The sequence below is a fragment of the Acartia tonsa genome, chromosome 5 (genome assembly GCF_053477335.1).
Source record: "Acartia tonsa isolate MP-2025a chromosome 5, ASM5347733v1, whole genome shotgun sequence".
NCBI classification, from domain to species: Eukaryota; Metazoa; Arthropoda; class Copepoda; order Calanoida; family Acartiidae; genus Acartia; species Acartia tonsa.
In genome coordinates, this window is record NC_137264.1 from 20,322,250 (window position 1) to 20,337,829 (window position 15,580).

General features: G+C 33.1%; 1 protein-coding gene across 1 annotated transcript; it reads right to left on the minus strand.

The window, feature by feature from the left end:
• Positions 1 to 1,683: 1,683 nt before the first annotated feature.
• On the minus strand, positions 1,684 to 3,857 carry LOC145320271 (uncharacterized). The gene is made up of 5 exons (XM_080162696.1): positions 3,737 to 3,857; positions 3,277 to 3,366; positions 2,763 to 2,840; positions 2,444 to 2,490; positions 1,684 to 1,931 (listed from the first exon to the last, which is right to left on the minus strand). Exons 1-5 carry the CDS (start codon positions 3,786 to 3,788, stop codon positions 1,812 to 1,814), a joined length of 387 nt encoding a protein of 128 aa, XP_080018822.1. The 5' UTR covers positions 3,789 to 3,857; the 3' UTR covers positions 1,684 to 1,811.
• Positions 3,858 to 15,580: the final 11,723 nt, after the last annotated feature.

Genomic DNA, 15,580 nt, shown 5'->3' on the forward strand with positions numbered 1-15,580 from the left:
ATTATTTTGTAGTACTATTGTGCTTATATAAATTATTTTAAAACGATTTCTTATGTCCTAAAATTAGTGTAACTACAATCAATAAATATATAAAAACGGTTTTAAAAAAGGATTTATGTCTGTTTGTCTGTGTGTTTGTACCAAAACTTTAGCTAACCGCTAAACCGATATAGTTCAATTTGTTTAGAGTTGCTACTTGAATGGTAAATATTGGCTACGCCCCTAGATGTACGTGACGGGAAATCGACCCTTCAATTTCCATTTTAGTTTTTTATATGATTTTTTAAAAAATTTGAGGGGGGGTTATTTTTTCTAGGGGCGATTTCTTATCGGAGTGTGATGGCACCTTATTTACCTTCCTAGGACCTATAAGAAGCTTCACTGTTAAGGAGACCCCATATCGATTCGTGAATTCATTCGCTACACACACAGACAAATGGAGACATTCTGTTATTTTTATAATAAGGATTAACCTTTTGCATAGTTTTATATGTGAAATAAGTTTTACTAATTTGATTTTCCCAGTGTATATTGCAAAATAAATTGCAATAAACAGTATGTTAAATTTTATAGTTTTATTTTCCTAAATGTGTTATTTTCTAGTTATTTCCTGATTTATATTTAACTAGCGGCTACGCCCCTAGAAGCCTCTAGGATTACTTGAGAGTCGAATTCGATAACCCAATTTATTATTTTAGATTTTAAAAGAAAAATTTGGGGGGGGGGGAAATTTTTTTTATGTGGGGGGGAATGCAACCCGCCATTTTTTATTTTACTTTAAAAAAAAATTTTTAAACTTTTTTCTTGGGGCGATTTTTCTTGGAAGGTGGTGGTGGTACCCTCCCCCAAAATAGTTATAAACCTTCTCAGGATCTATGAGAAGCTACCATGTTAAGAAGAACCCGATCGGTTCAGCGGTTTCCGAGATCATTCGGTACAAACAAACAACCAGATCCACACTGGCTCAGCTACGTTCAGGATATAGTGTATATCTGAACACATTTCTAGCCAGAATAAACAAGGATCCCAACAAGATCGTGTCAGACACTTGTCCAAACTGTCCAGATTTACATACCACTGAACATCTGTTTAATTGTGCACAGAACCCTACGTCATTGAATGTGAAAAACCTATGGAGTAAACCTGTCGAGACAGCCAGATTCCTTGGCCTGTCCGCCAGAAATGATGAAGACCCGGGATGAGCAGGACAAGGGCTAAAAGAAGAAGAAGAAGACAAACAAACAGACAGACAAAATCGGGTTGGGTGAGGATATGTCGTTATATTAGCCAGCTGGTAGGAATATTTAATCATTTATACTAAAATCTCTAACAATAACATTGCACAGAATGTAGACTTGTGAAGGCATGGTTAATTACCGCGATTTTCCTCCAATTTCGACAAAAAACCAAATTGCTGCAAAATTGTGTCAAAAATGATCCATGTGACGTCATAAAAATGAGGGAGCTGAGAGGAGAAGTGGGAAAGAAAACCTCTAAAAAAGAGATGGATGGTCACTCATTTTTATGGCGTCAAATGGGTGATTTTTGACACAATTTTGCAAGAATTTGGTCTTTGTCCCGATTTCAAGTGGGCATCTTGGATGCAATACTATAATGTTCTTGATTGTATAATAATTTACCAATGTACACATTTTTCCATTTACTGTTGTAAATTTTAATGAAATATCAAATTAAAGATAAATATTTTGAATTTTTATTTTTTATGTTACAAGATTTTGCAGTATGTAAAAAATCATATTTTGACTAATTAGACTATTATTATTCCCCCCCCCCCCCAAATCTTAAAAATTTTAACAATCATAATAAGTTGGAGCACATGAAAACATTCCATCAGCACAACAGACCCATCCTAATTCTTCAGCATCAGGCATCGGGCAGCAACCTCCTGGACACCACAAATCACATTCATCCTAGAAGTCAGGGATAGGGATGGGAAACTTAGCAAAATAGTATTTCACCAAGGCCTAAAAATTTAGTTACGGGAAGATCAATATAATAAATTAGCTAAATGAGTGCAATAAAAATATTGGTTTAAAGTCATAGCCAATAAAATCATCCTCAAACTAATTAATTTAACTAGGAAATGATAAAAGTTGCACTATTCCTTTCAAACCTAGGCTGAATCTAATTTTTGGGCAGGTTTCCCATCCCTTATTTCTGTCTAGAAGTAAGAACTCAAGATCAAAATACATCACATTTTTGTCTGAAGCTAAAGATCTCAGTAAGTACTGCTCGTAATTGGTTGTACTTTTCAGGGAAGCTTTATTATTTAGGCTACAGTTAGGCTATTTTCCTGACCTATTCCGCCCTTCCCTAGAGGTTAGGGCCAAAAGTAACCAGTATGAGTAAAAATAATAAATTGCATGTGAGTGCATGTATGTTTTATAAGACATTTTAAATATACAAAATTAAATTCATTTACCTCTGGTTTTTCATTTTCATTGATTTGGATTAATTTACCCTTGTTATCTATATCAAGAATGCAGTAAAATTTGAATTGAAAAATAATTGCACTGTGGAGGAAAAGTAATAATAACAAACATAATAAAGCTAATTGGAGAATATTTATATTTTAAAGTTTTTAATTTGCATATTTTAGGTGGAAATTAATAATTAGTTTAATTATTCTACTATGATGCTATAAAAAAAATTTTATTGTATAATATATAGTCCTGATATTTAATCTTCAATTTAATGAGTTTTTTTTAGTTTTGATGAAAATTTATTTATCTCTCGGATTCCTGAATTTTGGTCACTCTGAACATTATTATCAGCTGCTAGCGTACAGAAATCAGCTGAGGGTGCACATGGAATAAAACCTAAATCAATGTTTATATCAATATCAATTTTCTGGATATGAAATATTAATAAATTGATTTACTTAGCTGATTATTGTCAGGAAGTTATTTGTTCAAAGTCTTCGCCCAAATAGTGTCTTAATTTAAGGATTACTTATTGCATTGCATACTTGAGACTTCAAGAAAAAGATCATGTGATCAAAGAATTGGTTGTCTGCAATATTTTGGAGGTTAGTGTATTGGGCTCTTTGTGTTATCAACTACTTTAAGAGGAATTAATCATGTTTATTAATATGAACTATAGTATTGAAATTGTTGAGTTGATTGAATTTTTTAGTGTGTTTGGTGACACAATAACTTAAAATTTAATAACCCTGTTCTCTACCTACCAGCAATCTAAGTTCTTAATGCTAAATTATATGTTAATGCATGTAAGTTTTTAAAAAATAATTACAACCTTCCCAGCAACACTCCCATGATGGTTCAGGACAGCAAGCTCCAGAACATAAGAATCCTGGGCATTCTTCAGCAGCTGTCTCAACACTGGCTGTTCAACAAATCAATATAAGAAGTGTTTAAATCCGAATTTTGTGACTTTATACAAAACCAGCATTTAACAATCGTGTTTTTTGTACAAAGTAGTTTGCTATAAAAGTGCCATAATAATTCGATTTTTAAAGCTGCTACAGTACTCTCAAAGTTAATTTACAATATTATGTATTTAACAATCTTATTCTTTCAAATAAAGCAAAATTTTAGTCATAATTTATAAATAGCTAGAGTAAATCTAATTGTATGTGAATTTTTAAAAATTGCTTCATGATCTTTTTAAGGATAAAAATGTCAACTATCAACTCATACCAAAAAATATGTTAAAAATTTTGAACTGTAAAAATCTTCATTAATAACTTCAATCCCTGACAAAGCTTTTGATATGGTCAAAACAAATATTATTGTCAGTGCTCTCATTTTGTACAATTATATTACTAGTTAAATATAAGAAATGCTTGTACATCTTACTGATAACAATTATCTTTTAAAGATATGGACAAATAAGTTAAATTCATATTTAATACTTTTTAGAAAAGAAACTACTCTATAACTGACTATGTCTGTCTGTCCATCCGTTTGTAACGCTCCAAGGGAGATCAGATTAACTCAACTGCTATTAATGCTACAACTCTAATTTATCTTGTCCATATTCCCATATTTCCATCATTTTTATCTCGTTTGCTATCTATAATACAAAGTAGAACGATGTCTGTCTGTCTGTCCCTTAAGATCTCGGTAGCCACTGAACCGATCGGATTCTACTCCTCAGGGTATATACCTATTTTAAGCTATTTTCTTGGGGAGTGGGACACCCACAACCCCCCAAAAATGAAAATTCCCCCAACCAAAAAAAAAATTCTGGTGTTGCACCATAAATTATGGGTGCAACACCAGAATTTTTTTTTAAGTAACTTATGGGGCATCGCCCCTAGAGGCTAGGGGCGAAGACACAAGTTGAAGATAAACAACTGAATATTTCAGTGGTATATGCACTTCAAAATCTTTTTTTTCTTTGAGTTTTTGCATAGTTTTTTCATTCTTTTCTTTTTTAGACAATTAAACATCGGTTTTATAACTCACTTTGTCCAAAAATTCTCAATTCTGTTTTGAAGTTTTAATCAGTGTGCAGCAGCCACAGTTGTGTTCACCGGGCTTTTTAGGGAAGCCAAAGCTGCTTTTGCATCTTTGCATTAATAGGCAACAGCCGATCTGCTCTATGCTTGCTAATTATTTCTAGCACATACAAAAATGCGCAACTGTCGAACCTTGTTGAATGTGCTTATACACAATTTAACTTGATACATAATTAAGATAATATCTTTTTCTAAAGTGAGTCGAAAGTACAATTTTTCACTTAGTTACATACATAAATAATTATAATTGCCTCCCCGTAACATTTTCAGTTTTTAACAGTTTTTTTTCCCAGTAGCCGATGAAACAGTTCTATTTATAAACAAACTCGTCACGAAATGAATTAGGAATTTAGAGCAAATAAAATTAGATATAAAGAAAATACATAACAAGATTGATAATAACCAAAATTCTTGAAAAGTGGAGCTATGAAAACGACAAAGAAACCAACTTTTTGCTCATATGTTTAGCCTTTTATTAACGCAATAAAATAAAAAGTTATGTTTTTAAGAAAATGTCTTATCTCTAAAATTTATAATGTGCTATCATTATTACCTATTGATTTTTTAAAAATTTTAAACCGACTATAGTCACCAACAAAAATGCCATTGCGAGTTATTTATTTCAGCTGTCCTACCCCTGACCTCCCTGGTTAACCCTATCAACATGTCAACTCAAATTATTCGTGTGTACATAACTTCCGTGCATGTATTACAGTATAAAATCATCAGAACCTCAAATTATTAAAATAGCAATAAATCTTACCCCTCTTTTGTAGATTTCAATTAGTGGTTGAAATTGTGACACTCAACTAAATCAACCAAAAATAAAAAAAACTAAAAATAGTCCCCAAAGTTATTGAGCCAACTGTGGGGACAAATGTAATGTACAGCCCAATTTCCCCTCCCTCCCTGAAAAGATGTAACTATTATTACCATCCACTTCTGTTCATTTTCATAATTAAAAACCCATTCTAATATATTGCTGTAATTGTGTATTTTGTGAATCTAAAACACTGATCGGCTATGATAATCTGCAGATATGATGAAACACCTATCATTCTATTTTAAGACATTAAATTAAATGACACAAAAATGTGTTCAATTAATATTAGATAACAAGGATGACAACATCCATAAGTAGCGAAGCACAAAAAATCGTAGATGGGAATACGTACAGGTAGATTTAAAAGGTTTTTACTAAAATCAAGAATAGATTTATTGGATAAAATAAATATGAAACCTTGTTTTATTTTGTATGATGACGATGGTCAAAGTAAATTATATTAAAGATGCTCATAACAATGGGAAAAATTATTTTGAAACTGATATCCCATAAAAGTTTGAAAATTGGATCAAAATAAACAAAGGTCTTGGGAAATATGTAAAACATATAAAAATAGCCAAAAACCTGATAAAAGGCAGTCTGGCCGCCATGGTTGTTTTCTTAAAACGACAAAAAATTTAATTTTTAAATCCTTAAAAACTTTAAAAATTTAGAAAATCGGACCATATACACTGAAGATATGGAAAAAAGTGTTAAATATATTTATAAATAGCCTAAAACCTGCCAAAAAGGCAGTCTGGCCGTCATGGTTATTACATTTAAAGACGGGAAATTTAATTTTGATATCTACAACCGAAAAAAAATTTTGAAAATCGGACTATAAACACTGAAGATATGGAGAAAAATGTTAAAAATATAAAAAAAAAACGGCCTAATACCTGCTGAAAAGGCAGTCTGGCCGTCATGGTTGTCTTCTTTAAAAGACGGGAAATTTAATTTTGATATCTATAACTGAAAAAAATTTGAAAATCGGACCCTACACTGAACATATGGAGAAAAATGTGAAAAATATAAAAATAGCCTAAAACCTGCTAAAAAGGCAGTCTGGCCTTCATGATTGTTTCTTTAAACGACAGGAAATTTAATTTTGATATCTGTAACTGAAAAAATTTTGAAAATCGGACCATAAACACTGAAGATATGGAGAAAAATGTGAAAAATATAAAAATAGCCTAAAACCTGCTAAAAATCGGTCCGACCGCAAATGATGTTTTATAGTCAATTGTGCTCCTTAATAATGGGATTGTTGTCAAAAAATTTCAGCATTCCATCTTTTATAGGAGCTGAGTAAATCCCATTTCCCCCATAGCGTTACGGACTGACTGACTGACGGACGGACGGACGGACGGACAAAGTGAATTATAGAGTAGCTTCGCTACTAATAACAACAATTATTATGCAAGAATTTAAACAAAAACAGTAATTCTAAGCAAATATTTTCTCCAGCATATGTTTGTCAATTTGTTACTTTAAACAAATTTAAAATTATCAATATGTTTAATAGAAAATACTATAACGTTTGCTAGAGATGATGATCTTTTCATTTAATGGTTATTAATTTCTCATTTTTAGTAGCGAAGCTACTCTATAATTCACTTTGTCCGTCCGTCAGTCTGTCCGTAACGCTATGGGGGAAATGGGATTTACTCAGCTCCTATAAAAGATAGAATGCTGAAATTTTTTGACAACATTCCCACCATTAAGGAGCACAATTAACTAAAAAACATCATTGGCGGTCGGACCGATTTTAGCAGGTTTTAGGCTATTTTTATATTTTTCACATTTTTCTCCATATCTCAAGTGTTTATGATCCGATTTTCAAAATTTTTTCAGTTACAGATATCAAAATTAAAGTTCCCGTCGTTTAAAGACACAACCATGAAGGCCAGACTGCCTTTTTAGCAGGTTTTAGGCTATTTTTATATTTTTCACACTTTTCTCCTTATCTTCAGTGTTTATGGTCCGATTTTCAAAATTTTTTTTTTAGTTATAGATATCAAAATTAAATTTCCCGTCTTTTAAAGAAAACAACCATGATGGCCGGACTGCCTTTTTAGCAGGTTTTAGGCTGTTTTCTATATTTTTAACATTTTTCTCCATATCTTCAGTGTTTATAGTCCGATTTTCAAAAATTTTTCAGTTATAGATATTAAAATTAAATTTCCTGTCTTTTAAAGAAAATAACCATGACGGTCAGACTGCCTTTTTGGCAGGTTTTAGGCTATTTTTTATGTATTTTACACTTTTTTCCATATCTTCAGTATATATGGTCCGATTTTCCCAATTTTTTAGGTTAAGGATTTAAAAATTAATCTTTTTGTCGTTTTAAGTAAACAACCATGGCGGCCAGACTGCCTTTTATCAGGTTTTTGGCTATTTTTATATGTTTTACATATTTCCCCATATCAAAATAATTTTTCCCATTGTTATGAGCATCTTTAATATAATTTACTTTGACCATCGTCATCATACAAAATAAAACAAGGTTTCATGTTTATTTTATCCAAAAAATCTATTCTTGATTTTAGTAAAACCTTTAAAATCTAACTGTACGTATTCCCATCTACGATTTTTTGTGCTTCGCTACTTATGGATGTTGTCATCCTTGTTAACTTTTAAATTACGTCAATAAAAAAAGGTTAATTTGGGGCTCGGCACCAACAGCTACAGTTTCTGTTGCTTTCAACCACGCGGCTTCATAAGCTAAGCAATGCAATAAGATGTTACTCTCTCGCTGCTTTGTAAGTCACCAAGTAAGCCCCAGTGTATTTGTATAATTTTATTGAGAAACCAATAAGCTCTTTATAGTGCTTTAAAAAAGGCGATGAATTTTTAAACTTTTGGACGAAATGTTCCGACTGACTATTATTTATTACCACGTTATCTTATTTGTTGCCTGTAAAACTTTGAGCAATTTTGAATGGTCGGTTCCTGAAGCTCTTTATAGTGCCAATAAAAAAAGGGGATGAAATAAAAAACTTTTGGTCGAATTGTTCCTAATGACGTCATATTAGAATGATCTATTAAAAAAGGGGATAAATTTTAAAACTGACCAATCTAAATTCAATTAAAATACTGTAAGTTTTACAGACATATAAGATAACGTGGTGATAAAACTATGGGTACCTGTATAATTTACAGTCCAATGTTCCCTCCCTCCCTGTCATATTCATTGATAGATCTTTACTGCAACAATAACAAGAAAAAAATTAATCCTCTGAAAGCATTTTCTATCCCCCAACAAACAACCGTTTATATAAAAATTGTTTATTTTTATTTTGTTTTGGTTTCATGGTTGCTTAGGTATTTACAAGAGCGTCTTGTTGTTTGCTCAGACAGAGAAAGTTTTAAGTTCAACCAAAATATTTGATCATCGCGCAGCTACTTTGTAACTATCATAATATGTGAAAACTAAACTTACACTTCTCACTTAGTCAGGGATCTTAAGGGATAAGACAAATGACGTTAAATTGATGTACCCCAAACGTAGGAGTCCCAAACGTCGGAGTGAACAAACGCAGGAGTCCCAAACGCAAGAGTCCCAAACGTCGGAGTGGACAAACGTAGGAGTGGGACAAACGTCGGAGTGGACATTGCTTAAGTAAAACCTAGGAGTGTCCGCTATTTTAATAATATGACAATTTTGAAATTTTGTATACCTCTGTCTACAAAATAATGACTATGGCCGCAGAGCTCGGCCCCCTAGCCTGCCTAGCTGCAGCGCTCGGCCCCCTGGCCTATAACCTAACCTAACTAAAAATACCGGGACCGAGAGTGGGAGGGGAGGTTGTATAAAAAAAAATCCTGTGTTTGTCCACTCCGACGTTTAGGACTCCTCCGTTTGTCCACTCCGATGTTTTTCCACTCCTACGTTTGGCGTGGAACCCCCTTTAGTATATTAAAATTATTCGAAGTTTGGACACTGGTGATGAATCAAGATTTAGTAAAAGAACCCAAGGTTTTTTAAGCCAATAAATGAAAAAAACATGAGAAAAATTATATATGCCTTGATGGGTTAATGTGATGCTTTCATAGAGCCCTGCAGGGCTACGCATTAAAAATAAGTATGATGTAAAAGTCTGGGGAAAAAAGTATAAGATATCTATGTAATGTTGTCGTTATTGTTTTTTTTCTTAGTAGATACTTATAAATATATTTTAAAGCTGCAAGTTTACAAACACGACAAAAGTACTTCTTTTTGGTTATTACGTAAAAAATGAAGAAGAAAAAAACTTTATTTTAGAATAACGAATAGGCCTTTAAAAACACTTCAAGAATAGGTGGTAGGTCATTTCAAATAAATTTACATGCAGTTTACAACTTTCTTGGTCAGTCGGTCCATCGGAATGAAACACAAGAAATATATTTATTTATATCTTTGAAGATTTCGTGATTTTCTATCTTTCTTCTATCTCCTATGATCTATGAATATTTGCTTTATAATTCCCTTTGTCAGTTTGTCCATTTATGTTTTTTTAGGCATCGCTACTTGTGAATGTTATCACCCTTGTTTAGCTTTGTTCTAAAAATTAAACATATACAGATTTATTAAATGTTTGTATCTAAGATAGTAATGTACTTTCTCTATCTTATAAATATGTCCTGAATATGTAAAAATAGCAAAAAAATATCTTGTTGTGCAATCACTTTCACATAGTGTTTTATTTCGCAAATACACACAATAGCAAATAAATCTAAATCAAAGAATGAATTGGATTTGTCATAACTTGGATTTTATCATGTTCTCTTATAAAGTGAAACTTGCAACGGGCTAAAATAACGACCCCTTCTGACCCTACTGGATGAACCCTACTGGTCCATGTTAGCAAGCTAGATTGACTATAATTTTCACCCTGATATAATATCCTCGTATATTCTATATCCTTTTTAATTTTTATAAGGGTTTTAATACTATAAAAGTGACGTCTTTGCTTTTTTTTTTGGGGGGGGGGTTGTGGATAAAAAATACCATTTTAGGGGGGGGGGTATTTCAAGTTTAGGAGTGATATTATTCACACAGTTACCCCTTCTTCTGTTGGACGTACCTGGTCTAGGCGTTGGTTGTGCTTTAGTAAAAATTTGCGGTTATAATGATTTGATAATGTGGAGCATGTGCGTCAGTGAACGAACACCTTAATTTTGCAACTTTAATATGTTGCTATTGCAGGGATAGAGCAATATAAATATAAGAAAAAATATTATCTTATGGTCAAACTTCATAATATTTTAGGAATGCAATGAATACACATTTAATAAGGATGACAACATCCATAAGATGTGAAGCACAAAAAAAATGAGGCGCAATAAATTGATTATAGAGACAATGACCTAAGCAAGATTCAATTGTGTACAGTAGCTGCAATGTATTGTGTTAATTTGTTCACATTAAAATGATAAAGAACCTCAATGGATATATGTAAAATATTCGTGGATATTATGACTGAGAAAAACTTTACGTGAAGTTAGATTGCTGATATGGACATCACTTATTAATCAGTTTGTTCATCCATTATGAGGGGATTGGACAAAAGGGGTGGATGGAAGGATTGCTATCTTAGCCAGCTACAAGTTTCAATTTATACCATATTCAAAGAGAATATAATGATCAAGGGACTTAAACTATTTATAAAAACAACCATAGATAAGCTGATTTTGATTAGCCCCTATAGAGGGGGCGAGAGTTAAATATATGTACCCACATTGACCATGGACCCCCTAATAAAACTCCTTCAGTCCTAAGATTTTTCACCTTGCACCTTAAACAAGTTTTTACACGTTTTTTTTCACTTTTTATAGAAAAAATTCAACATATAAAAAATTAATGAGGTATTTATTTTTTATGCATACAGTTTTAAATTAATTAAGTATACTAAACAATTTTCAGCGTTTACCCTAGACATATTTTATTTAAACTGTGACGCTGTGTTACCCTTACTGAGAAATTCCAAACTTTCTTCAAAATTAGGGGTCAATGAATAATAGAGGAGTTAGTTGTAAGGTGTATATATCAATACATGATGGCACATATACTGTTCACTGTATACCTGAACTTCGGCAACATAATGTCGGCACATGTGTGTGTAGTATATCTTCAATAAGGGATAAAGGGATATGAAAATTGATAAAAATTGATCTTTAACCCTTTCACCCATCCCATTTCCACAACCTAATATGAGAAAAAAAATAAAAAATCGAATTGGTAAAAAAAATATTTAATGTCGATTTCTCTATCCCTGTTAGAATATGCATTGCTGTACACTTTAAATATTTTATACAATTAGTTCACAATAAAAAAAAATGTTTAAAGAACATTTTAAATTTTAAAATGTGTATATAAGTTCGTATATTATTCAAATTCTATCAAAGAAGGTGTCTTAAATTTTATTTTTATAGCTAGTCGGTGTTTTTAGTATTTTTTAAGTAATTAAGTTTTTTTATAAAAAATTAATTGGGTTTTTAGGTACTAAAACGCAACAAAAATAGAAGAAAATTGCAAACAATAATAACAAAAATAGTAAGATCTTTTATTTGACACTTTGCTTTTTTAATTCTGTTGAGTAATTATTAAAAAAATCTATTTTTTTTGAACCCACGAGAATACAAACTTTTAACTTAAATATATCATTACAGAGGCATAAGAAATAGGCGTATATATACTTTTAGAATGAGAAAAATATTACAAAACCATTCTAAGCAAAATTGAAATAAAAAGTTTACAAAATAGTAAATAAACTACGATAAAAGAAATTACATGAAAATATTATATTATATTATACAGGCAACCATCTTAAATCTTTAAGAATAAAATCATTGAGAGTAAAAATGGGAAGGGGGTAAAGAGGGGGTAAAGAGGGGGTAAAAAGGGGGTAAATGAAGTGTTTCCTGTACAAAATAATATGTTAGGCCATTCTTTTTTATTTTTATTTTTTTACTTTTTTCAATTTTGCTTACAATGGATTGGTAATATTTTTCTGATTCTAAAAGTATTTATGAACCCATATTTTTTATGCCTATTTTAGGATATATTTATGTTGAAAGTTTTGATTCAACCGAGGTTTAAAAAATCGATTTTCAATAATTACCTGGCAGAATTCAAAATCTAAGGTGTCAAATTAAAGATCTTACTATTTTTGTTCATAATGGCCATTTTCTTCTTTTTTTTATTTCGTTTTAGTACCTTAAAACCAACTGATTTTTTTTTTAAACTTAAATTACTTAAAAAAATAAGAGGTCTACAAAAAAAAAACGATTGCATATCTGAATTCTATGGAAAATTTTACATCTACTACTTACTAAAAACACCGAATAGCTATAAAAATAAAAGTTAAGAAACCTTCTTTAGAGACTATGTATGTTATTCCTATTTCATGCCCTTTATTTATTTTTGAAATGTCCGTACGTCAGTGTGTCTGTATAAAGTAATGGTGATTTTATAAGCTGCCATTCAAGAAAGACAGCTGAAGATTTGTTGAATATTCCCTTTACTGATGAGCATTTAGTTTATGATTTACTTGATCCCGCAGTCTGTCGGTTATGCTACAAAAGACCAATACATGTTTTATGAAGAAAAGGTTTCGTGATTTTCACATTATTTTTATGACAACTAATATCTGCCCTATAACTCAATTTGTCAGTAGCTCCATCTACATTTTTATTAAATAAGAATGTTGTCATCTTTGTTATGTTTTTTGTAATTTTTATTTTAAGCCTTTTAATATAACTATTTTCAGCATTATGCATACTAGAATTCTAAAAATCTTGCTTACTGTTAACGAGATCTTACGGAACATACAGGTGTAAATAATGTACTTTTTATTTGGAAGTAAAACAATCATACACATATCAAAATTATCAGTTTAATTAGAAGGGAAGCATTTAGCTGACATGTTTTAATAAAAAATTGAACAGTAAGGTATATTTTAATCAAGTAAATATGTACACAGAAATAACAGGTTAAAGCTATCCGTAAGAACTAAAAAATATTTGTATGTTTTAAATGTGAAAATAAAGTAAGGGATGTTTGATCATTTTTGATATATGTGAGGGCCCAGGCCAAAGTTCTAATAATGTTAACCGACATTCTAATTATATTGTAGCTGCACTGCTTATAAAATCAAAGTTGCCCCTTTACAGGCCCCCAATTATTTCCACCGGGCGTACTTAAACACTTGAGATTATGTAAAATTAAGAACACGGCATTCTCGCGTGCATTCTTTATCAAAAGTGACAGTCACTTACAAGTAATAATACACAGTAACAGGGGGGGAGAAACTAATAAATAATATGAAAAATCGTTCTTTCAATTCATTTGTCTGACCCCATCTGTCTGCCCATCCTTTCATCTATCCATCTATTTGTCTGACCATTCATCTGTCTGTCCATCTATTTGTCTGTCCATCTATCTGTCTGTCCTTCTATTTGTCTGCCTTTTCATCTATTTGTCTGCCTTTTTATATATTTGGCTGTCTATCCATCTGTCTATCCATCTGTTTGTCTGACCATCCATCTGTCTGTCCATCTATTTGTCTCCCTTTTCATCTATTTGTCATTCCATCCAACTGTCTGTCCATCTATTTGTCTGCCTTTTCATCTATTTGTCTGTCCATCCATCTGTCTGTCCATCAAATTGTCTGCCTTTCCAACTATTTTTCTGTATTTGTCCGTCTATCTATTTGTCTGACAATACATCTGTTTTTCTTATATTTTTTTGTTGATCTACTTGTCTGTCCATCTATTTGTCGGTCCAAATATTTGGCAGTCCATTTATTTGTCTGTCTATCCATCTGTCTGTCCATCTATTTGTCTGTTTTTTCATCTGTTTTCTATCCATGTTCATCTATCTACTGTTAATCTATGTCTGTCCATTCATCATACTGTATGTATGCTTCTCTGTATATCAGCCTTCCAGGCTGTTTTTCCTACTGTGTGTCTATCCAATTCTTTCGTAGCTCGTCCATCAGCCTGGCAATACTTAAGTTGTATGTCATTCCATTTGGGTCTCTGTTAATAAAACTGTCTTCTCAAGAAAGGTATTTTTTGGAAAGAGGAATATATGTATCAAATGATTATCTAAATTCAAAAATCTGAAGCAATCGTATTTAAAAGTAAACTCTAAGTCTATACCTTTCTTGTGAAGATTAGGTAGAAAAAAATTTATGACAGAGAGTGACTGTGTATCTACCTATCAAAATTACTAATTACGAAAATTGGGGTCTGCCTTGTATAGAAGCTTCTTACTAATCATTTGAAAAACAAACCAAGCATGATTATCCCCATAGTACAATATTAACATAATGTATATGTGGTAAGTTGAAGCGTTTCAGCTTACCGTCGCGAGTTCGAATCCAAACGAGCCCCTAGCCTTGAAGATTCTACCAATAAAGAACTAGCAGTAGTTACTACTACAAAGATATATTTATAACTGAATACATTTACAATAGGATTATTAATAGATATACAAAAATAGATGATAACAATAGGTTAGGTTGAAGGGGGTGTGGGGAGACAAGGGCGGAGCCCTGCGGCGGTAGGCATTTGTGGGGTAAGCTGCAGTCAGGGGGAAGGCAAACATCTCCCGGTAGGATAGTTGACTGGGGCGCGGGGTTGTAAGGTGGCCGCGTCCCTCCCACTATTAGACGGTCCAAGCTGACCGCTGCCTGTGGGGTCTCAGCACGGCCCCGGAGGGCCAGGGGTGAAATGGTGATAATAGGATTAGCGCTGAAGGCTTGATTTGATAAGCCGCTGCGTAGCAACTCTGTGTAATGCCTGTCCGTATGCTGCCGTCTTACCACATCCTCCCCTTCAAGGGCTGCGGGACCACCGGGACACCAGGCCTTGAACCGTGGGGGACGGCAGCTTCTCCCTGGGGCACAGCGCGGTGTAGGACAGCTCAGGCTACACAGGCCCCTCGGGACACTCGTTGCTCGGTCTGGCTGTGGTTGGATATCAGCATGGTCAGCTCCCAGTTGGTTCCCAGCTGGGGGTTGGCGACGGCCAGGCCCCGGCGTTGGAAGTTAGGCCTTGTCTGCAGGACTATTTCTGTCTTGGCGGGTAGCTGGACACAGAGACCATCTTGTCCAGGTTACTCGGCCTCTTGGCTCTCACCCGGATGGGGACGGCTGTCATCTGGAGGGGGCACATCGCTTCTGCTTCACCCTCGGGGGCCGCTACTTCCATCTCAGTGGCAACTTCTCCTCCTGGGGGCTCGCTGCTGGCAGGTAGGGGCTCCATGT